The sequence below is a fragment of the Somniosus microcephalus genome, chromosome 4, assembly GCF_052327205.1.
Source record: "Somniosus microcephalus isolate GS21.2 chromosome 4, FLI_Smic_1.0, whole genome shotgun sequence".
In the NCBI taxonomy this organism is placed as follows: domain Eukaryota; kingdom Metazoa; phylum Chordata; class Chondrichthyes; order Squaliformes; family Somniosidae; genus Somniosus; species Somniosus microcephalus.
Window position 1 is genome coordinate 279,814,288 of NC_140990.1, and position 23,220 is coordinate 279,837,507.

At 46.9% G+C, this 23,220-nt stretch overlaps 1 protein-coding gene across 1 annotated transcript in view; it reads right to left on the bottom strand.

The window, feature by feature from the left end:
• Positions 1 to 23,220, bottom strand: part of lmln (leishmanolysin-like (metallopeptidase M8 family)) — a 98,638-nt gene that overhangs the window by 44,588 nt on the left and 30,830 nt on the right. The window contains 3 exon segments of the mRNA XM_085986517.1: positions 1,480 to 1,587; positions 21,332 to 21,449; positions 21,687 to 21,781. Of these exon segments, the coding sequence (XP_085842643.1) occupies positions 1,480 to 1,587; positions 21,332 to 21,449; positions 21,687 to 21,781 (321 nt within the window).

Genomic DNA, 23,220 nt, shown 5'->3' on the forward strand with positions numbered 1-23,220 from the left:
CTATATATCTGTATAAAAGAGAGGCAAAGAAAGGTCCCCGGTATTCCTGTTGAGTTTACCCAGAATGTCACTTTGGGAGTATTGGATTGGCAATTGGCTAAGAGTCAGGAAGTAAAAGAACCATCGCCCCCCGTGATCTCAGGTTCGCATACACACAGCGGTGCGCTCCTGGGCTCCGTGGGGGAGTACGTGTGCTGAACTCTGCAGCATTTGAAAGGAAGTTCTCGCAGGGAGGGTCGCATGAGGTAGGTTTGGATTTCCTTGCGATGGTGGCATAATCCTTGGCTATGCCGCCGACCACAAATTCAGGCCCATTGTCTTAGGCAGCTGATCAAAAAGTATATTATTGCAAGGGATATATATGTACAGAAAGGGTATTTTAACCTTTTTTCCTCCCTCTGCTAATGCTCAAATCAGGAGTATAAAATGTTATGGGTTTCAGATGTCTCAGTTTACATCAGCAGTGACGTTCTGTGGTTGATAGACAGTTACCTTATTCATGCCTGTGACAGAAAGTGATTTCAAGCCATGGGCAAGACTGGAATTCGAACCAGGACGTGTGCAATCTTATCACTAAAGCTACTCCATAACCTTTAGAAGGTGTTGTTTTTAATTCATTTTCAGGATGTGGCCATCACCGGCAAGGCTGTCATTTATTGCCCATCCCTAGTTTTTTTTTAATTTGTTCCTGGGATGTGGGGGTCTTGTTATAGCAAGAGTCTATTGTATTACATCAGAATTTGAAGTGAAAGTACAACCCAAACACATCATTTTTTCCATATCTATCCATCAGTGCCAAAAATAATGTACACAAGGTTGGCCTTGTCCTGCTAGCTTTATTCTGCCACTGGCATGAGTACGCCACAACCACAAATCACTGTATCCAGCAAAATTTCCAAAGTGGGTGCATTAAATCTGAATAATCTTCAAAGTTGGGATTCAAATTCTGTGCTTTACAATTATAAATTACAAACTAAAGCAATTAAACTGGAATGTAACTTTCAAAAAGCAACCTCATCTTCAGTATCAAATCAACCTTTACAAAACAACATGCATGTGCTAATCAGGAGAGAAACAGACTGTGGGATTCACCAACTGACATTTTAATGAATGTAGAATTCACAAAAAAAATACAAGGAGCTTAAAATATTGGTTGTGCTTTGCAAAAACACTGCCAGCAGTTTCTACCATTGTAGTTAAGGATATGCACAGCTTTTCCACCAATGAACCAGCTTTCTTCATTATGTTAATATAACTGCATTTCAGGCCACAAAAATTGTATTCTTCTGAACAAGTTATCCAAGATAACTAATATTTTTATTACTGTTGTGTTGGTATCCTTAAGGCACTTTGTCTCTGACAAAGGGCTATGACTTTCAAAATATACAAAAATTACATCCAACACAGCTGAAATAATTATTATATAGATTGTAGTTTTGGTGAAAATTTTTCTTAACACAAAGCTTCACTCAACCTTACCTCCAGCAACCTCTTTTCCCAGTGATTCAGTTCTGTACCCATTCCACCTTGATTCTCAAGTTCCATTCCTTCAAGGATTGGGCAGTTAAAGTGCTTCTGGGCTTCTTTCTACCAAAGGGGTAATCAGACTTAATTGTTAGAGCAAAAATAGGTTCTCCATCTAAGTAACTTTGTACATTTTATTGCAACATACCATAAATGGCAAGGCACTAAACAGTCACTAAGTTGTCATTTTGCCTTAACTTAATTGTGTTCTGTTTTCATTCTTTCATATTGGTGATTCATTAATTTAAATAGCCTCCCCACTTTTGCACATAACATTTTGGTTGGTATTGCATCTGAGAAAATGGTTCAAAACCCTCTTCCACACCATTGTTCATGGGTCTTGAATACTCCTTCCATGTGAAACAGTAATTTACATGTACATCCTCCAACTTACATCTAATATACTGTACTGAATACTCATTGTATGGTCTCCTATGCACAGAGGGGATCAAACTCAGATTTGGTGACTGCTCTGCCGAACACCTCTATTGTATCCGCAAATGAGATCTTGACCGTCCTGAATCTTGACAATTCAATTGCCCCTCTTATTGGCACTTTGACCTCTCCACTTTTAGTCTCCTCTACATTTCTAACCATGGTCAATGTAAACTTCAGGAACAGTACTTTATCATTTGCCTAGGCACTCTGAACACTGACTTTTGGAACTTTTAGCTTTAGCCATCTCTTCCATTTTCTCAGAGGCAGGGGATGCTGGGGATGCACAGGGGTCTATCAGTGTTGGGATGCAGATGGGTTACCATTAGAAGTCAGACCTTTTGTCAGAACACAGTTCTAGCAGAGGATTTGCATTCAGATGTTGGCCTATCTTTTCTCTTTTCAGATGCTGGCCAGCCTACAGGTTATTTCCAGCAGATTCTACGGCAGGATGGATGAGCAAGCTGACCAAGGCACCATGGTGCAGGAGGCCATTCAAGTGGGGGGGGGGGGGGGGCGGGGGGAGTGAAAGGGAATGTAGTTGTGGTAGGGGACAGTATAGTCAGGTGGATAGGTACTGTTCTCTGCAGTCGTGACCGAGAGTTCCAAAGGTTGTGTTGCCTGCCCGGTGCCAGGGTTAAAGACATCTCCTCGCGGCTGAAAGAGAACTTGGAGTGGGAGGGGGAGGATCCAGTTGTCGTGGTCCACGTAGGAGCCAATGACAGAGGTAGGTTCTGCTGAGGATGTTTGAGGAGCTAGGATCCAAATTAAAAAGCAGAACCTCAAATGTAAAAGCTCTGGATCGTTACCTGAGCCACATGCAAATTGGCATAGAGACAAACAGATTAGAGGTTTAAATGCGTGCCTCAAAGAGTGGTGTGGGAGGAAGGGGTTTCAGTTCAGGGGGCACTGGCAGCAGTACTGGAGAAAGAGGGAGTTGTTCTGTTGGGACAGGCTCCACTTAAACCGGGCTGGGACTAGTGTCTTGGCGAACCAAATAACTAGGGCAGTAGACAGGGCTTTAAACTAATGAAGGGGGAGGAAGGATTCAGGAAAGAGTAAATTTAAAAGCAGTGAGAGAAATGTCAAGGCTCCAGAGCAGAGTTTTGGGTAATAAATAAGCAGAGTGGGTCAGGAAGGGACAGAGAGAGTAATAAGGCATCAGTGACTAAGGTGACATCAGGGAAAAGTAGAAATACAGGAAACTTTCTGATATCCGGCACTGACGGGACCGAGCTGGTGCCGTAACATCAAAAGTGCTGGACATACCAGAGTTAATGTTTAAACATACGAAACTGAGAAGCTCCGTGTGAATCAACAAACCCTGTTGCTTAGCAACAGCTTCAAAACAGTCGGCTGCAGCTGCAAGCGTCTGTAGCTGAAGCTGTTGCTATAGCTACAGACCTTGCAGTGCTTGACTGGGGGAAAAAAAAGCAACGAGAACTAAAAAACATAGAAAATGGCTCCTGATTTTTGCAGTTAGATCGAGTATTCCGGACATATAACCTCCGGATAAACCAAAGTTTCCTGTAAGTCAAAGCTAAAGGCACTATATCTGAACGCACGAAGCATTCGCAACAAAATAGATGAATTAATAGCGCAGATAGAAATTAATAGGTTTGTTCTAATAGCCATTAAGGAGACGTGGTTGCAATGTGGCCATGGTTGGGAACTAAACATTCCAGGATACTTAACTTTTAGATAAGATAGTACTAGATCAAAGGAAGAGGCTTATAATGTTGCCAAAAAGAGTAGTAAGCCCGAGAATTGGGAGCATTTTAGAATTCAGCAAAGGAGGACCAAGAAATTGATAAAGAAAGGGAAAACAGAATGAGACTAAACTAGCGAGAGACATAAAAAGACTGTAAAATCTTCTGTGGTGTATGTGCCTTTAAGAGCAATTATGGTGTATGTGCCTTTAAGAGCCCCAGGTGTGCGTAATGCCGGTAATTGCCACTTGGGCTATATAAGCCTGTGTATTGTGTATATCCTTTAGAAACCCCCCCCAGACTTGCTTAGTAAATACCTATGAACCAACTCCTGTCTTCAGTGTCTTTATCTACACACGGACACTACAGTGGCGACGAAGTGGAAACGGACTTACCTGCAATTCGGCAGCACCTCAAGGACATCGATTCCTCCAGCGTCCAGAAGACTCAAGGAAGTAAGAGAAACTGTGGTTTCACCAGCTGGCCAAGCTGGTGACAGGTACTGCGCTAATCCTTCCTGGGCGTCAGGCTGGAGCTCCAGCGGCGGGCTCTACAGCTGAGACAGGCAGCGAAATCGGAGGCAAGCAATAACGGACTGGGAGGGTGCACTCGAGAGACAGCCGGCGCGGCAAGCAGTTCAGCGTTTAGACCTCCGTCGGGAACGAGTCTCCAACAGTGAATAAACGGAAACCACAGTAAAACAGCGTTGTTATCGGTAGCAGCGGCGGGAAAGCGCGGGAAGCGCCATATCGTTGCTACAGAGATTTCTTTTCTGAAATGCCTAAATCTGGTAATATTGAGGCTTTTGATGGCGAAATAGAAGATTGGACCACATACGTGGAAAGAGTAGAGGTTTATTGCACTGCAAATGGAATAGTAGATGAAAAAAAAGCTTCAGTACTTCTGAACTTAATGGGCGCGAAGACATACGGGCTGTTACGAAATGTAATCACTCCAGCCAAACCAAAGGACAAGACTTTTAAAGAAATTATTGATACCCTGCAGGAGCATTTAAACCCAACACCGCTGCTGATAGTGGAACGATTCAAGTTCTTCAAGAGAAATCAACACAAGAATGAAAGTAACGCTGATTACCTAACCGAATTAAGAAAGCTATCAAAGTACTGCCAATTCGGAGCAGGACTATCGGAGTATCTTCAAGACAAATTTGTTTGCGGTCTCTTAAGTGAAGGAACACAAAAAAGACTGCTTTCTGAAAAAGATTTAACATTGGACAAAGCTTTCAGTATGGCTGTATCATACGAAGCAGCAGCAAAAGGAGCTGCAGAGATACAATAAGAGACACAGGACTTCGGCACCCATAAAATGACACAGGAGTTCGGAAGATGTTATCGCTGCGGCAGATCCACCCATAACCAGAGGGACTGCTGGTTCAAGGGCAAAGCATGCAGGCAATGTGGTAAGATTGGACACATTGCACGGGTATGCCAATCTGGACAAAATAAATCCACTGACAGAAAACAAAAAATCAATAAAGAAAAGTACAGGAAGGTACAAATGATGACGGACAATAGCTCCGAAGACCAGAATAGCGATAGCGACTCCGGAAACAAGAGACTAAGCTGTCTCAAATTACATAATGTACTTGCCAAAGAGGATTACCAAACCATTTGGGTTACCCTCACAATAGCAGGGTCCCCAGTTAAAATGGAGCTAGATACAGGATCAGCTCTAACCGTAATAAATCGACGAGATTACGAGAGGCTATTTTCGCATATACCTCTAAAAGACACATCCATTATCTTAAAAACATATACGGGGCAGAAAGTCTACCCCAAAGGAAAAATAAGGGTGCCTGTGGTATACAACGGCAAAGAAATACAAAAGTTGTATTTATACATGTGGTCCACCGTTGTTGGGACGTGAATGGATAAGGAAGATACGTTTAGACTGGCACTCCATTCAGGCACTGACGGTGACCAGTAAGGAAAAAAACAATGATGACATCATACCTGAACGATTAAAAGACATCTTGGCCAACGCCAAAGAAGTGTTTCAAGAGAAACTAGGAACCTTGAAAGGCATCACCGCCTCAGTAAAAGTGGAAGATACAGCAATTCCAAAATTTTTTAAGGCAAGACCGGTGCCATACGCAATACGTCCGGCAGTCGAGGCAGAGCTGGAGAATTTGGAAAAGGCAGGCATATTATCCAAAATAGATTGGAGCGAATGGGCAACACCCATCGTTCCAGTCATGAAAAAAACATTGAAAAATAACTCTGAGGAACAGAAAAAAATTTGCATCTGTGGGGACTTTAAGGTGACTGTAAACCCGGTCCTTCACACGGTACAGTATCCTCTTCCGAGGATAGAAGATATTTTCGCCTCACTATCCGGAGGGAAACGTTTCACAAAAATTGACTTGGCACAGGCATATCTACAGATGGAGGTTGAGGAGACCTCTAAAAAGTATCTCACAATAAACACACACAAAGGCCTGTACCAGTACAATCGACTGGTTTTTGGAATAGCATCAGCTCCAGCTATCTGGCAAAGAGCTATGGAGCAAGTCCTGCAAGGGATTCCGGGGACTCAATGCTACCTAGACGACATCCTTATAACAGGAGAAAACGACAACGAGCACCTTGCCAATTTGGAGCAGGTGCTCACTAGGCTGAAAGAACGGGGCCTACGAGCAAATCGCCCCAAGTGCGAATTTTTCCAAAATCAGATATCATATTGTGGCCACATAATTAATAAGGAAGGGTTGCATAAGTCACCTGAAAAAATTGAAGCAGTTATAAAAGCCCCAGCACCTGAAAATGTTTCACAATTAAGGTCTGTGGTAAACCACTTTTATCGTTCACTATCGTTACACTATAGTTATCACTGTTATATCGTTACTCTATGGTTATCACTGTTCACACTGTTGTATCACTATACGAGGTCGCCTCTTGTCACGCTGCTATACCTGGGCTGACCACTGCTGACTCCGCCCATGACTCCACCTACCTGCCCAGGTATAAAGGTAGTCGACTGGCTGGCATTCCTCCTTGTTGTACCCGATCACCCACGAGGGTGGGCTCTGTTATTTAGCCAATAAAAACCTATAGTTACTTTCTTAATTCGTCGCTTTTCATTGGATGAATTGATAGGTATATCAATTTTATTGGCTAAATTTTTAAAATGTCGACACCTGAGCAGTCAAACGACCAGCCAAGCGACCAGCCAGACGCCCAGCTGCAACAGCCACAGCAGCCGGCCTGGCTGCGAGCCCTCAGACCACCGTACCTGGATCTAAACCCACAGGCAGCAGACTCAGCCCTCGACTTCGAACACTGGCTGAGCTGCTTCGAAGCCTACCTGGGAGAATCCGGCGTGCCTCAGAAATCCATGCTAAGAGTTCTGAATGCCCAAGTGAGCCCTAAAGTATTCGCACTCATCTGGGACCTTAAAACATACGAGGACGCCATCAACCGGCTGAAAAGACAGTACCAAACCCCGGTAAATTCCATGTATGCCAGACACCTCCTGAGATCCCGCCCGCAACAGCCAGGAGAGCCCGTGGAGGAATTTTTACGGGTGCTACAAGCACTCGGCAGAGACTGTAACTTTAAAGCGGTAACGGCGGCAGAAAATACTGAAGACAATGTCCGCGATGCCTTCGTGAAAGGCCTGCGGTCCGACTACTCACGGCAAAGACTACTGGAAGCAAGGGACCTCGACCTGGACAAAGCTGCAGCCCTCGCTCTCTCTCTAGAGGTGGCCCATCGGGACCTTGAGGCATACTCAAGGTACTGTAACTTGCGACCCTGGGACTTGGGACCGACCCCGACCGCGATACCCCCCGCGGCAACCCCCCTGGGACCTACCTCAGCGTCGGCGTCCCGGACCCGATCGAGACTGCCACCCCCGGTACCGGCTCCAACATCGGACCCCCGCGATCGGGCCGCCGGCTGCTTCTTCTGCGGCCAGGCGAAACACCCGAGGTCGCGCTGCCCAGCCAGGAACTCTACCTGCTCTAACTGCATGAAGAAAGGCCACTTCGCTAAGGCCTGCAGAGGTGGATCATCAGAGGCCAGCAGTGCCTCATGCGAGCTGTGGGGGCGGCCATCTTCCTTCAAGGCAACAGAGGCCAGCATCCCCACGTGAGTCATGGGGCGGCCATCTTTGATACAGGCAACCGACACCAGCAGTGCCTCATGTGAGTTATGGGGGCAGCCATCTTCTCCGCCATTTTGTCCAACTTCGTGGGAGACGCCATTTTACCCACCACGCCCGACCGCCACAGTGCCTCTAGACCCGACTACCGCCTCAACCGCAGACTACAACAACTCGCTCAGCTATACACTAGCCTCCGTCACACTGGACCAGGCCCGCCCGCATCACCTGTCCAAGTCGATGATGGACATCAAAGTAAACGGCCACGCCACGACCTGCCTGTTCGACAGCGGAAGCACGGAGAGCTTCATCCACCCAGACATGGTGAGCCACTACTCCCTCCCTGTCCTGCCAACGCGCAACCGGATCTCGATGGCATCGAGGTCACATGCCACAGACATCAGCGGCTACTGTGTTGTGACTCTGTCGGTTAAGGGCACGGAGTATAAAAATTTTAAACTCCTCGTCCTGCCCCAGCTATGCGCTGCCGTCCTACTCGGCCTAGACTTCCAATCCCACCTCCAAAGCGTCACGCTAGCATACGGTGGACCCCTCCCCCCACTCACAGTCGACAACCAGCAGATTTTAAACCGCCCACCACGTAATACCTGCGGCCTATCCACCCTCAAGGTCCCGCCACCTTCCCTGTTCGCTAGCCTCACCCCCGACTGCAAACCCGTCGCTACCAAGAGCAGGCGGTACAGCGCCGGGGACAGAGCTTTCATTAGCTCTGAGGTGCAGCGTCTCCTGAAGGAGGGCATCATCGAGGGGAGCACCAGCCCCTGGCGTGCCCAGGTCGTGGTCGTTAAGACCGGCAATAAAAACCGCCTGGTCATCGACTACAGCCAGACCATAAACAGGTACACCCAGCTGGACGCATACCCCCTTCCCCGCATATCTGATATGGTCAATCAGATTGCGCAGTACCGGGTATTCTCCACCATCGACCTTAAGTCGGCCTATCACCAACTCCCTATCCGCCCTGAGGACCGCCAGTATACAGCCTTCGAGGCGAACGGCCGCCTCTACCACTTCCTTAGGGTTCCCTTCGGCGTCACCAACGGGGTTTCGGTCTTCCAAAGGGAGATGGACCGGATGGTTGACCAGAACGGGCTGCACGCCACGTTCCCCTATCTAGATAACGTCACCATCTGCGGCCGCGACCGGCAGGACCACGATGTTAATCTGGAGAGATTCCTCCGTACGGCCCAACGGCTGAACCTCACCTACAATAAGGATAAATGTGTGTTTAACACCTCGCGCCTTGCCATCCTCGGCTGTGTAGTAGAGAACGGAGTCATCGGCCCCGACCCCGAAAGAATGCGCCCCCTCATGGAGCTACCCCTCCCCCACTGTCCAAAGGCACTGAAGAGAACCCTGGGGCTCTTCGCCTACTATGCCCAATGGGTGCCCAATTATGCGGACAAAGCCAGACCCCTCATGAAGTCCACATCCTTCCCCCTTACGGAGGAAGCGTGCGCAGCCTTCTCCCTCATTAAGGGAGACATTGCCAAGGCCACTATGCACGCAGTGGATGAGTCCATCCCCTTCCAAGTCGAGAGCGATGCATCCGACTTCGCCCTAGCCGCCACCCTTAACCAGGAGGGGAGACCGGTGGCCTTCTTCTCAAGGACCCGACAGGGCCCTGAGATCCGACACTCGTCGGTCGAGAAGGAGGCCCAGGCGATTGTGGAGGCGGTACGACGCTGGAGGCACTACCTGGCAGGCAAACGATTTACCCTCCTTACCGACCAACGTTCGGTCGCTTTTATGTTTAATAACAAGCTGAGGGGCAAAATCAAGAATGACAAGATCTTGAGGTGGAGAATCGAGCTCTCCACCGACGATTATGATATCTTGTACCGGCCAGGTAAGCTGAACGAACCCCCCGATGCTCTGTCACGAATTACATGCACCAGCGCGCAAAGTGATAGACTTCAGACCCTCCACAACGACCTCTGCCACCCCGGGGTCACCACTTCATTAAGGCCCGCAACCTGCCCTACTCCATCGAGGAGGTCAGGACCATGACCAGGAACTGCCAGACCTGTGCCGAGTGCAAACCGCACTTCTTTAGGCCGGACAGAGCAAGCCTGATCAAGGCCACCCGCCCCTTCGAGCGCCTGAGCATCGACTTTAAGGGGCCACTCCCGTCCTCTGACCGTAATGTGTACTTCCTCAACATTGTTGATGAGTACTCCCGTTTCCCCTTTGCCTTCCCCTGCCCAGACATGACCAGTACCACGGCCATTAAATGCCTGAACGACCTCTTCGCCTTGTTCGGGTTCCCAAACTATATACATAGTGACCGGGGCTCCTCCTTCATGAGCGAGGAACTCCGTCAGTTCCTACTAGCGAGAGGTATTGCTGCAAGCAGGACCACCAGCTACAACCCCCAAGGGAACGGCCAGGTAGAAAGAGAGAACGCGACGGTATGGAAGGCCGTCCTCTTAGCCTTAAAGTCTAAGGGCCTCCCAACCTCCCGCTGGCAGGAAGTCCTCCCGGCAGCGCTGCATTCCACCCGGTCACTACTTTGCACTGCCATCAACGCCACCCCCCATGAACGAATGTTTGCTTTCCCCAGGAAGTCGACTACGGGAACCACACTACCAACCTGGCTGACCTCTCCGGGGCCCGTCTTGCTGCGAAAGCACGTGAGGGCCCATAAAACGGACCCCCTGGTCGAGAGGGTGGACCTCCTGCACGCCAACCCCCAGTACGCCTATGTGGCATACCCAGACGGGCGGGAGGACACAGTCTCCTTACGAGACCTCGCACCCTCGGGCACTCCGGAGACACCACCTTCACCCCCCCCCCCCCACCACCCCCCCAATTCCAGGCCAGGTTGACGGCATGCCGGAACCCCACGAGCCTTCGCCGACCACGCAGACACCAGCATTAACACCGGATAATGCAACACCGCCGCTGCGACGATCAGAAAGGCTTACGAGGCCTCCGGACAGACTGACATACCAGAACTGGTAGTACACTTCGCCCCGCCGGACTCAAATCTAAACAAGGGGTGAATGTGGTAAACCACTTTTATCGTTCACTATCGTTACACTATAGTTATCACTGTTATATCGTTACTCTATGGTTATCACTGTTCACACTGTTGTATCACTATACGAGGTCGCCTCTTGTCACGCTGCTATACCTGGGCTGACCACTGCTGACTCCGCCCATGACTCCACCTACCTGCCCAGGTATAAAGGTAGTCGACTGGCTGGCATTCCTCCTTGTTGTATCCGATCACCCACGAGGGTGGGCTCTGTTATTTAGCCAATAAAAACCTATAGTTACTTTCTTAACTCGTCGCTTTTCATTGGATGAATTGATAGGTATATCAAGGTCATTCCTGGGATTAATAAATTATCATAAATTTTTACCCAACTTATCAACTATTCTACACCCTCTTAATGATCTTCTACAGACAGGAGTGATTTGGAAATGGAACGAAGACTGTAAACGTGCCTTCCATAAATGTAAAGACTTAATCACATCCGAGAAAGTTTTGGCTCATTATAACCCATCACTACCAATCAGACTGGCGTGCGATGCATCCCCTTACGGCATAGGAGCGGTATTGTCCCATAGATTCCCTGATGGCTCGGAACGGCCGATAGCTTTTGCGTCACGCTCATTGAACTCAGCTGAGCGTAACTATGCCCAGATAGACAGGGAAGCACTCAGCCTGGTATGGGGAGTGAAGAAATTCAACCATTACCTACACGGACAAAAATTTACCTTGCTGACTGACCATCAACCCCTCATCTCCATATTCAACCCTAAAAAAGGTGTCCCCATTATGACGGCACAAAGACTACAGAGGTGGTCCCTTTTTCTAGGGGCACACCAATACAACATTGAATACAAAGGGTCAAAACAGCATGGGAATGCTGACGGTTTATCGCGCCTGCCGTTGCCAACGATAGAAGAGGCACCTACAGTAGACCCAGTAGAGATATTCCACTCTACCATAGTGGAATGTCTACCGGTGACAAATTCTGCCATTGAAAGGGAGACAAGAAATGACCCTACTCTCTCACGGGTCTACGATTTAACAGTGAAGGGATGGCCAGCACATGGCGAACCACTGTTGCCAGCATTCTCGCAAAGAAGAGAACAGCTGTCAGTGTGCCGAGGAACCTTGATGTGTGGATCCAGAGTGGTGATTCCACCCAAACTCCAGGATAAAGTGCTAAAGGAGCTTCACGAGGGGCAGCTGGGTGGAGTGAAAATGAAGAACCTAGCTAGGGCGTTTGTATGGTGGCCAGGTATCGATGGAGACATCGAAGACATGACCAAGAGCTGCCTAGGATGCCAGAAGGTCCAAAATGCTCCGCCACAGGCCCCTCTACATCCATGGGAGTGGCCCTCATCTCCCTGGCAAAGGGTGCACATCGACTTTGCTGGTCCATTTATGGACTCAATGTTCTTAATCGCAGTTGATGCACACTCCAAGTGGCCGGAGGTAATAAAGATGTCCTCCACCACCACGGAAAAAACCATCACAGTATTAAGGGCCATATTTGCCAGGAATGGGCTGCCGGAGCAGATATGTTCTGATAATGGACCGCAATTTGTGTCCGAAGAATTCAGAAAGTTCTTAAAGAACAATGGGGTAAAGCACTACACGTCCGCCCCATACCATCCCGCCACCAATGGATTGGCTGAAAGGTTTGTCCAGACCTTCAAGAAGGCCATCAAGGCCATGGGTAATGAAGACATAAAACTTCAGCACAAGGTGGATAACTTCTTATTTGCATATAGGAATGCAACGCATATGGTTACTAACCAAACTCCCGCCATGATGTTCTACAATAGAAACCTAAGATGCCGGCTGGATTTGGTCAAGCCCAACATCCGAAGGGACGTGGAAAACCGGCAGTTTCAGGGCATGAATGAAAGGCCAACTAGGGCCTTCCAGATAGGCCAACCGGTTTTGGCCCGGGACTACCGTACCGAGAAATGGCAGCCTGGAACTATCTGCACACGATTAGGACCACTGATGTATAACGTGGACATCGGAGACAGCATAATAAGGCGCCATGCTGACCAAATCATCAAGTCATCCGAAAAGGGACAACCTACACCACCACTCTATACATATAACGATGAAGTAGAGATACCCATATCTACCTCCGATCCGGTGATACTGGAGCCCGATGAACCCGACACTGGCCTTCAAGCCGAATCAGCCTTGCCAGAAGAACCTACTACACCACCAGAAACTACTACACCCCCGAGGCGTTATCCGGACCGAGTCAGGAAGCCTCCTGAGAGACTAACTTATAATTAATTAATACAGCAATGTATATTATTTTGCATATAACATGTAATTAATAATTACTTAAAATATGATGTACTAGTTAGCTAGAAGGGGAGGAATTGTGGTGTATGTGCCTTTAAGAGCAATTATGGTGTATGTGCCTTTAAGAGCCCCAGGTGTGCGTAATGCCGGTAATTGCCACTTGGGCTATATAAGCCTGTGTATTGTGTATATCCTTTAAAACCTATACCTATAGGTATGTAAAAAGGATTAGGAAAAGTAAATGTGGGTCCCTTACAGGCTGAGACAGGAGAAATTATAATGAGAAATAAGGAAGTGGCAGAGAAATTAAACAAATAGTTTGCGTCTGTCTTCACGGAAGACGCAAAAAACTTCCCGGAAATAGTAGAGCACCAAGGGTCTAGCGAGAATGAGGAACTGAAAGAAATTAGTATTAGTAAAAAAATAGTACTGGAGAAATTAATGGGACTGAAAGCTGATAAATCCCCAGGACCTGATGGCCTACATCCTAGGGTTTTGAAAGAAGTGGCTATAGAGGTAGTGGATGCATTGATTGTAATTTTCCAAAATTCCATAGATTCTAGAAAGGTTCCCGCAGATTGGAAGGTAGCAAATGTAACCCCACTATTTAAGAAAGGAGTGAGAGAGAAAACAGGGAACTACAGACCAGTTAGCCTGACATCAGTAGTAGGAAAAATGCTAGAATCTATTAAGGACATGGTAACAGGGCACTTAGAAAATAATAATTGGATTGGGCAGACTCAACATGAATTTATGAAAGGGAAATCGTGTTTGACGAGCTTGTTGGAGTTTTTTGAGGTTGTAACTAGCAGAATAGATAAGGGGGAACCAGTAGATGTGGTGTATTTGGATTTTCAGAAGGCATTCGATAAGGTGCCACATAAGAGATTATTAAACAAAATTAGGGCTCATGGGATTGGGGTTAATATACTAGCATGGATTGAGGATTGGTTAACGGACAGAAAACCGAGTGTACGAATAAACAGGTCATTTTTGGGTTGGCAGGCTGTAGCTAGTGGGGTACTGCAAGGATCAGTGCTTGGGCCTCAGCTATTCATAATCAATGTCAATGATTTGGATGAGGGGACCAAATGTAGTATATCCAAGTTTGCTGATGATACAAAGGTGGGTGGGAATGTAAGTTGTGAGGATGCAAAGAGGCTTCAAGGGGATATAGACAAACTAAGTGAATCGGCAAGAACATGGCAAATGGAATATAATGTGGAGAAATGTGAAGTTGTCCACTTTGGTAGGAAAAATAGAAAAGCAGAGTATTTTTTAAATGATGAGAGATTGGGAAATGTTGGTGTTCAGAGGGGCCTGAGTGTCCTTGTACACGAATCACTGAAAGTTAACATGCAGGTACAGCAAGCAATTAGGAAAGCAAATAGTATGTTGGCCTATATTACAAGAGGATTTGAGTATAAGAGTAAAGACGTCTTACTGCAATTATATAGGGCCCTGGTGAGACCACTCCTGGAGTATTGTGTACAGTTTTGGTCTCCTTACCCAAGGAAGGGTATACTTGCCATAGAGGGAGTGCAACAAAGGTTCACCAGACTGGTTCCTGGGATGGGGGGATTGTCCTATGAGGAGAAATTGAGTAGACTAGGCCTATATTCTCTAGAGTTTAGAAGAATGAGAGGTGATCTTATTGAAACATACAAAATTCTTCGTGCTTGACAGGGTAGATGCAGGGAGGATGTTTCCCCTGGCTGGGGATTCTAGAACCAGGGGTCACAGTCTCAGAATAAGGAGTCAGCCATTTAGGACTGAGATGAGGAGAAATTTCTTCACTCAGAGGGTGGTGAATCTTTGGAATTCTCTACCCCAGAGGGCAGTGGAGACGCAGTCATTGAGTATATTCAAGACAGAGATCGATAGATTTTTGGATATTAAGGGAATGAAGGGATATGGGGATAATGCAGGAAAGTGGAGTTGAGGTAGATTAGCCATGATATTCTTAATGGTGCAGCAGGCTCAAGAGGTAAAATAGCCTACTCCTGCTCTTATTTCTTATGTTCTTATTTATATTTCACTGTCTCACTTAACTATTTTCACAGTCTTTTGTCTTTTAACTGCCTCACCGAGATGATCTCCACCAATTTAAATTCTTCACAGCTTTTCAATAAATGAAAAGTTTGGGCGTTCCATAGCATTAAACTAATTTTTATGTTGGTTTTTAATTGCCAAATATTAAAAAGTAAAAAAAAAGTGAATAGTTGCTTCCTTTCCGAGCCCCCATTATTTTCCAATTCTCAGCCTGTGGCTCAGGCTTTAAACAACTAGACAAATGTATTGAATATTAGTTGAATAGACAGTACTCAGTAAAAACAGTGGGGGAGAAATTCAGTTTTTAGCGCCAGCCGCTAGCACCTTAAGAGGGCGATAAGTGGGTCGCGAAGCGGCTAGCGCCCGGGCGCGGCGCGAACTGCGCCTCTCGCGAAATTGAGCGGACATTTAGTGGCAGCGCAAAACCGCAACGCCCGTTCAGCTGCGCGCGCAGATCCTGACATCATTTCATGGTGCAACGCCCTTGGTGTGCCCCGAACCGGAACTTCAGTGGCGCCCCCCTTCTTTCCGCCTGGCGCTCCCAGTGACTGGTTGAGTGGAACGGTTCCCAGTTGCTGTGGGGCTGGGTGGAGTGCTATTTAAAGGGGGCTCTTCCTGCCTTCTTAGTGGTAGCCATTTTTGGACCACTCCTTCTGTGTGACAGAGAGATTTGCAGAGAGACAAAGGGAGAGAGCTTTCTGCATTGACTCAGCGCTCGCACAGGTACTTCTGGCTTCAGCCCAGAGCATTGCAGTTGGATTGATTTTTCAGTGCCATAGCCTTGAGTGGCCACACATAATGGGGGCTGCAATGGGTGGAAACATTGGGTTTCTCCATTGCATTGAGAGGGCTCAGAGACGCCGAGAGAGTGCCAATCATGGCCAGATGGAGGAGGGCCAACAGGCCTTACCCACGCAGGGTATACCGCCAGCAGTTCTAATACCTCAACATGTCTGAGGAGCAGAGTATTCGGAGGTTTTGATTCAGAAGGGAGGTGGTCACTGAGCTCTGCCACCTGCTTCAGACAGATCTGCAGCCTCAGCTGAGGAGCAGGACATCTCTGTCGGTGGCAGTGAAGGTGACAGTGGCTCTCAACTTCTATGCCACCGGCTCCTTCCAATCCGCTACTGGGGACATTGCCAATGTCTCCCAGTTCGCGGTGCATTGCTGCATCCGCCAAGTCACGAATGCCCTCTTTAAAAGGAGACGTCAGTACATTTCCTACCCCATGACCCTGGACAAGCAGCAGGAGCGCGCAATGGGATTTGCAAGAATAGCGGGCTTCCCCATGGTCCAGGGCGCCACTGACTGCATGCATGTGGCTTTGCGGGCACCTCTAGAGAATGACGAAGATTACCGCAACCGGAAGGGGTTCCATTCGTTGAACGTGCAGTTGGTGTGTGACCACAGGCAGCTGATACTAGCTGTCAATGCCCGCTTTCCAGGCAGCAGCCACGACGCCGTCATCCTGCGCCAGACCTTTTCAAAGCCCCGGCTCACTCGGGAGGCTGGCTTCTCGGGGACAAGGGCTATCCTTTGTGCACCTGGCTGATGACCCCGCTCCGTGCACCCAGCACCCCTGCTGAAGAGCGATACAATGACAGCCACCAAGTGACCAGGGACATCATTGAGCACACAATCGGCGTGCTAAAGCAACGGTTCCGCTGTCTGGACCATTCCGGGGGAGCCCTTCAGTACTCGCCTGAGTCTCCCATTTCGTTGTAGTGTGCTGCATGCTGCACAACCTGGCTATCCTCAGGACTCGGCCACTGCCAGCAGACATTGGAGGACCACCAGAGGAGGAGGAGGAGGAGCACCAAGATGGGAGGGAGGCACAAAGTGCAAGGGCCATCCGTCAGCGGCTTATTGCAAGTCGGTTCTAGGCCCCCTCTTAGGGAATGGCTTGTGCCATTGAAAGAACATGAATGGAACCGGTCCGCAAACCCGGAGCCGGTCAAGGCAACAAATAGTTCAAAGTGCAAACATGCACAATCTGAATAAAGACAATTATTTATTTAACAAACTCTGTGCCCTTCCCGCATGACAAACAAATACAGAGAAACCTGTAACTGGCTCGAACAACCTGCAGACAATGAACAAAAGAGTTAACCAAAAATGACCATGATCCTCGGCCTTCACAAAAAAATCACAGCATTTTGCCACACCTCCTACTTTTTGGCCTGTGAGGGTGATCTGCCTCGCTTGCGAGATTGGCCCCTTCCCACCCTGCAGCTCCTCCACAATGGGACTCCAGTGGCTGCAGCAAGTCTGGGGGGAGGCTGCTGAGTGTCAGATATTGAGTCGGCAGATGCCCTTGGGGGACGGCCTGGACCAGCTCTGGGCCTGGAGGGCCCAGCTGCTGACTGCTCCAACTCTGCTTGGGCGGCAGCAGTCTGTCCTACGGGTGGTGGCAGCTGCAGTGGAGGAGTGACAGTGTTGGCTGACAGAGCACAGGCACTCCCTGGTCGAACGACACACTGGCACTCGCACGGGGCAGCACTGAAGCATGCGCAGCAATCTGCTGAAGCACAGACTGCTGGCCTGCTGCGGCGCGGCGAGGGCCCTGGCGAATCCTGCCCAATTCAGCGAGGGTGGCAGCAGTCAGTGCTCGTGTGGCTCTAATCTGTGTCCGCATCAGACCAGCCACTAACTGCATGGCACGACTAAGCACTTGCGTGGAAGCCGCCTGTGCTGCACCGAAGTCCTGCAGACTCCTTGGCAGTGCTGCACCGAAGTCCTGCAGACTCCTTGCCTGTGCTGCCCTGAATTCCTGTACACTCCTTGCCAGTGACTCTATGGAGTCAGACATCCTTGCCACTGCAGCCATGAGCTCAGTGTGCCTGTGCTCCACCTGGGCGCCCATTTCAGCGAGGAGCCGTACCTCCTCTGCGTTCACTGTAGCAGGACTGGAGGCCAGACTCTCCCTCCGGGGAGAAGGCCGCCGAGCTTCCCTACCCCCTCCCTCCCCCCCCCCCCCCGGGCGTTGCTGCAGCCTGCTGGGCCCCGGAGCTTCACCCTCCTCAGACCCTTCCCCCCCTGCTCCCCTCCAGGGAAGACGTGTCCCCATTATGGCCATGGGCTGCCTCGGCTGAGGGTGGCACTGATGGTCCGGCCTCCTCTTCCTCCTCCTCGCCTTCAGAATCACTCACAGTGGCAGCTTGAGGGCCCGCCTCCTCGCCTGGCGAATCAGCATCTGAAAGCAGGGAGGTACAAGAGTTGCTTTAGCATGAGGACAGGGCGGCAGCGAGGGAGGCATGAGTGCTGCAATGCACTGCATTGGTTCGATAGTGGCAAAGGATGCTGGTGTGAGGCACAAGTGGAAGGAGAGAGGTCAAAAAGGTGATGACCTTACCATTGCTGTCCAGAACGGGGTCGGCATCTCCAGTGACGATGGGGCCAATCATCCGGCCTGCCATAATCCATTCCACTCGCTGCTCCAGATCGCTGAGATCTTTAAGTTCAGGACGGCCTCCCCCGGTCCGTTGCTGCTGCCTCCTATTGTGCACCAGCTTGCCCTGCAAGAGAAAGGACGGGCTCTCAGTACAGTGTCAAGCCCTGATCTTGGCTGCACTGCCTCCCATGGTGGAATAGCCCTTACAGTGCCAAGCCCTGATCTTGGCTGCACTGCCTCCCATGGTGGAATAGCCCTTACAGTGTGTAAAGTGGTGAATGTGCATGTGAGTTTCATGAGGCCCATAGGTGTTGGATGAGGGCTGGGCATTGGGGCTTTCAGGACCCTTTGGCCATAAATTGAGGTGCACATGCAGGGATGAAGAGGATACTGGAAAGGGTACTCACCCTGACAACCCGAGTGAGGTCGTTGAACTTCTTCCTGCATTGCGTTGGGGTCCTAGTTACCATGCTGCTGGAGGTCAGTCTGTGTGCCACCTCCCTCCAAGCTTTTCGATATTCGTTGGGCAGCGGCCTCCTGCCACTGTCCAGAAACAGGATAGGCCGCCTGCGCTCCACTGCGCCAACCAGAACCTTCAGGGCTCCCTCACTGAATCGCTGCGCTCGCTCCCTGGCCCTCTCCATGGTCGTAGGCGTTACAATGTCGCAGCAGGTCTGTCCAGGCCGAGAATCAGGGCTCCAATGTGCAGGGCATGGCTGCAAGCCAAATCAACCCTCCCCCTTTAAGAGGTGACCGGCGCCAGCGTGTCTGCCTGCAATCGCTAACTGGCCGACCCTGCGCTGCGCCCGCCCTCATTGGTAGCGCCTCGCCTCTCCGGCTTAGTGCCTTAGGATAGTCGTGCAGCGCCTGCTTTAGCGCAAGAACCTCTTGGGGCGAAGCAACTCAATTTCGCTAAAGGTGGCGATAATTTGCACCAGGCGCTAAATTTAGCGCATGCTCAACTGTAGCGCCCCAAACGTGGCGATACTGAATTTCTAGGCCAGTGTATTTACAGAAATTACAAACTTTACTAATCGCATCAAAATGTCAAAAACAAGGGCAATTCCCTCATACTACAGTAACTTCAATATAAAACTAAGCCTTGAAATGTGGTTGCTTACTTTTTGCATAGCTAACTGCTACTGCCTCACTGATCATCCCATGCCAAGTTGTGATGAAGGCTCGACACAAAACTTTAGCCCATCTTTTCTCTTTACAAATGCTGACGGACTCCTGTGTATTTCTAGCATTGTTTCCTTTTATTCGGCAATTTTTTTCTTTTTATTTGTCCTAGTTTATAAGTCTCTCAAAAGACCGTCATGTAGTCCCTGCTGCCTTATTGTGATTCAACTTCCATCTTTTACATGGCTCAAATATAGTCAATAATAGTGTCAAAAATTGTAGGTAATAACTCCAGCTGAAGCCTAATAAATGTCTCTACAGATTCATCATCTTCTCATTGATTTTGTATTTAATGCCTCTATAAAACCTTTGATGATAAAAATTAAGCATTTGTCTTAAGATTCAGCTGTGCTCATAAAAATATCCCAGCTTAACTTGATACAATTGTGCTAACAATTAGTTTGTCGTAGACAGATTTTAGGGGAGGGGCCCAACCACTCAAATATAGATATCTTTTGGAATTTATTCAAGTAAGTGCTTGATTGGCATCAATTTTAAATTTCAGTTATTTTTAATTTGCTTGGCTCAAGTCCTTTTTTTGGAAGTATTCATCAGCCTGTCTTTTTCAAATAAGGGAGTACATCTATAGCCTTCAGAGAAAGAGAAATCAAGCCACACATCTTCACAGGCAATGAGAAAAGTAAAAAGTAGTACGATGTATGAATTGTAAAGTATAGCACAATAGCTGTGAATTATTTATTATTTTCTAACAATGAGCAACTAGCTAAGCTTAACTACTGCAAAGTTATATGTTGTGTTACAGCAACTATTCACTTTTTAACAAATTTGTTTGGCAATTAAAAACCAACATAAAGTTTAGTGTAATGCTATTCTGCTGCTTTGCAAAGGCAAGGAGAATTATGAGCGATTACGTGATAAACCTAGTAGCTGAAGTAAACTGAAGTGGGTACTTGGTTTGTTTCCTGGGGATGCTACATTTACCTAGATATCCACGCAAGTGAAAACACTCTCTCTGGCATCGATAAGAAAACACTGAATGAGGGAAAACCAAACCAAAAATAAAAGAAACCCCAAAAATGTAACACTCCTATTCCACCTGTAAACTTGCTTTTACAGATCTGTACCCCTAGATCTTTGTCCCTCCATTGAATTAAGAACTATAAAGTTTAGCATATATTCCAATACTCTGCTTTTTCCTCCAAAATATGCTTCTTCACAATTATCTACAGTATGTTGAACTGCATTTGCCATGTATGCCTACTCTCCTAATTTACCAATGTTCTCCTGTTGTCTCTTGTATTTGTCTTCACATTTTGCTACACTCACTAATTTGGTATCAGCAAATTTTGACACATTGCCTCTATGCCCCTGTTCAAATTATTTGACTTGAAATGAAAGCAATCTCAAGAAAGGTGAATTCAGAATATCACTAGCTACTAGCTACAGCTTGCCAATCTGAGATTGATTCACTCTTATTCTGCTTTCAGTCCTTCAGTCACTCCTCTTTTCATGTTACCACTTTGTCTCTCACATGACACTTTATCAAATGCTTTTTAAAAGTCAATATACACATATTTATTGCATCCCCATTGACCATCATAAAAGTTTTGGGGGGAAAAAAACATTTTTGTTGATACTCACAACAACTCGTGGAGTTACAAGAAGAAGGACCTCATGATTAAGCTTGTTGTTCCCCCGTACGTTCCACAACCTCACTGCCTTGCATGCAACTTTGTTACTCCACTGGTATAATCCAAGTCTATTCCAATACAAATGACTAAACTGTAATTGTAATATAGTTCAAAAAAATATAACCAGTAGCCAATACAAATTAGAATTTGCAACATCACAAAAATATTTTGGATTAAGATTAAACAAGCAGGAAATGTAAATTTATCACAACTACAAGGTTTATTTAAATTTTTAAAAACTTACACGCTAGATGACAAAACAAGTTTTCTCAAAAATTAAAAACACAAAATGTTATCTAACTTACGATTCATTAAAAGGTGGAAGACCATTTGCTTTCCTCATAGTTAGAGGTTTACCCTCATCATCACGGTAGAAAGCAAAAAGTCCTGCAGAGAAGCCCTAAATTGAAATAGAAAAGAAACACTTTTTGTATGTGTAAGTTAGTGACAATAAACAGCATTACAGTAAAACTATCCTCATAGAAAATTCTTCCCAGCAAATAAATATGGGGATTATACTGGTTAAAATTCTTATGCGAGTTGTTCAATCTTATAAAAAATGATTGTATACTATACATGAAGCATTTCACAGTGATATCACATCACACCCTGAAGGACATAGCTGGGCCTATCAGGTAATGAGGGAACCAACACAGGGACGAAAACTACTTGACCTTGTCCTCACCAACGTACCTGCCGCAGATACGTCTGTCCATAATAGCATTGGTAGAAGTGACCACTGCATTGCCCTTGTGATGACAAAGGCTCATTTCCACCATAGGACAACCTATATCTTGTAGTATGGCACTACTACCATGCTAAGTGGGACAGATTTAGAAGCCCAAAACTGGATATCCATGAGGCACTGTGGAGTATCAGCAGCAGAACTGTATACCGCCACAATCTGTAACTTCATAGCCCAGCACATTCCTCATGGTTTTAATACAGCATTCAACAATGAGCTTTGCAAGTTAGATTTGTGTTGTTATGTAGCTCTATTTCCTTATTTCATTTTCTGCACACATTTGTGCTCCAGTAGCATTACAACAGGGTGCAACTATAGGTAAATGAGATCAAGTTTCTGGTTTATTTTCCTTTATTTGGTAGATTTCTATTTTTCCAATCTTTTCTGTTTATGGATCCTTTCTCTTCCTTTAATTTATCTATCTTTTACTATTTCAAGTTTTCTTTATCACCCACCAACTACCTCTGTTGCTTCTCTTTTTGGTTTATTTAATATAATTTGTTTCTGTGTTTCTAACTTCAGTTCCTTCTTTCCAAATTGATTGATTTCTATTCTTTGCAATTGTCTCGCAAGTAATTTGTAGCAATTCCATACACAAATTACACACACAATATTTTCGTGCCTAGTTTAAAATACAAACTGTATTACTCAGCACACCTTCTGCAACAACTTATTTGAATCACTTTGCAGAAAAGCTAACCCCTCCTTCCATTAAAAAAAATCTATTTTGTAATTAATGAGAAAAGAAAGTTTTATAAAAGGCCACATATATTAAAACAATCCTAGGGTCATTCATTGTGCAATGGCAATACAATTTTTTCTGAAAATATGTTAAAAAGCCATAGACTGTCTTTATATAATATACTCAATGAATTCTTCTTTTCTGTTTTCATGGAGCAGATCATCTTTCCAACAGGTAATCTGAAGTTCTAGGGCTGACAAAGGATGCACTAAGAGTAATAAAAATTTCAAGTAAGGCAATTCATGATAAATTGAGAAAGTCAAATGAGGACAAGGCAACAATCCCAAATGGATCATACAAAGGAATATAAATTGACTAGTGAAATAAGTCACATCCTTGCCACTGTCTTTAG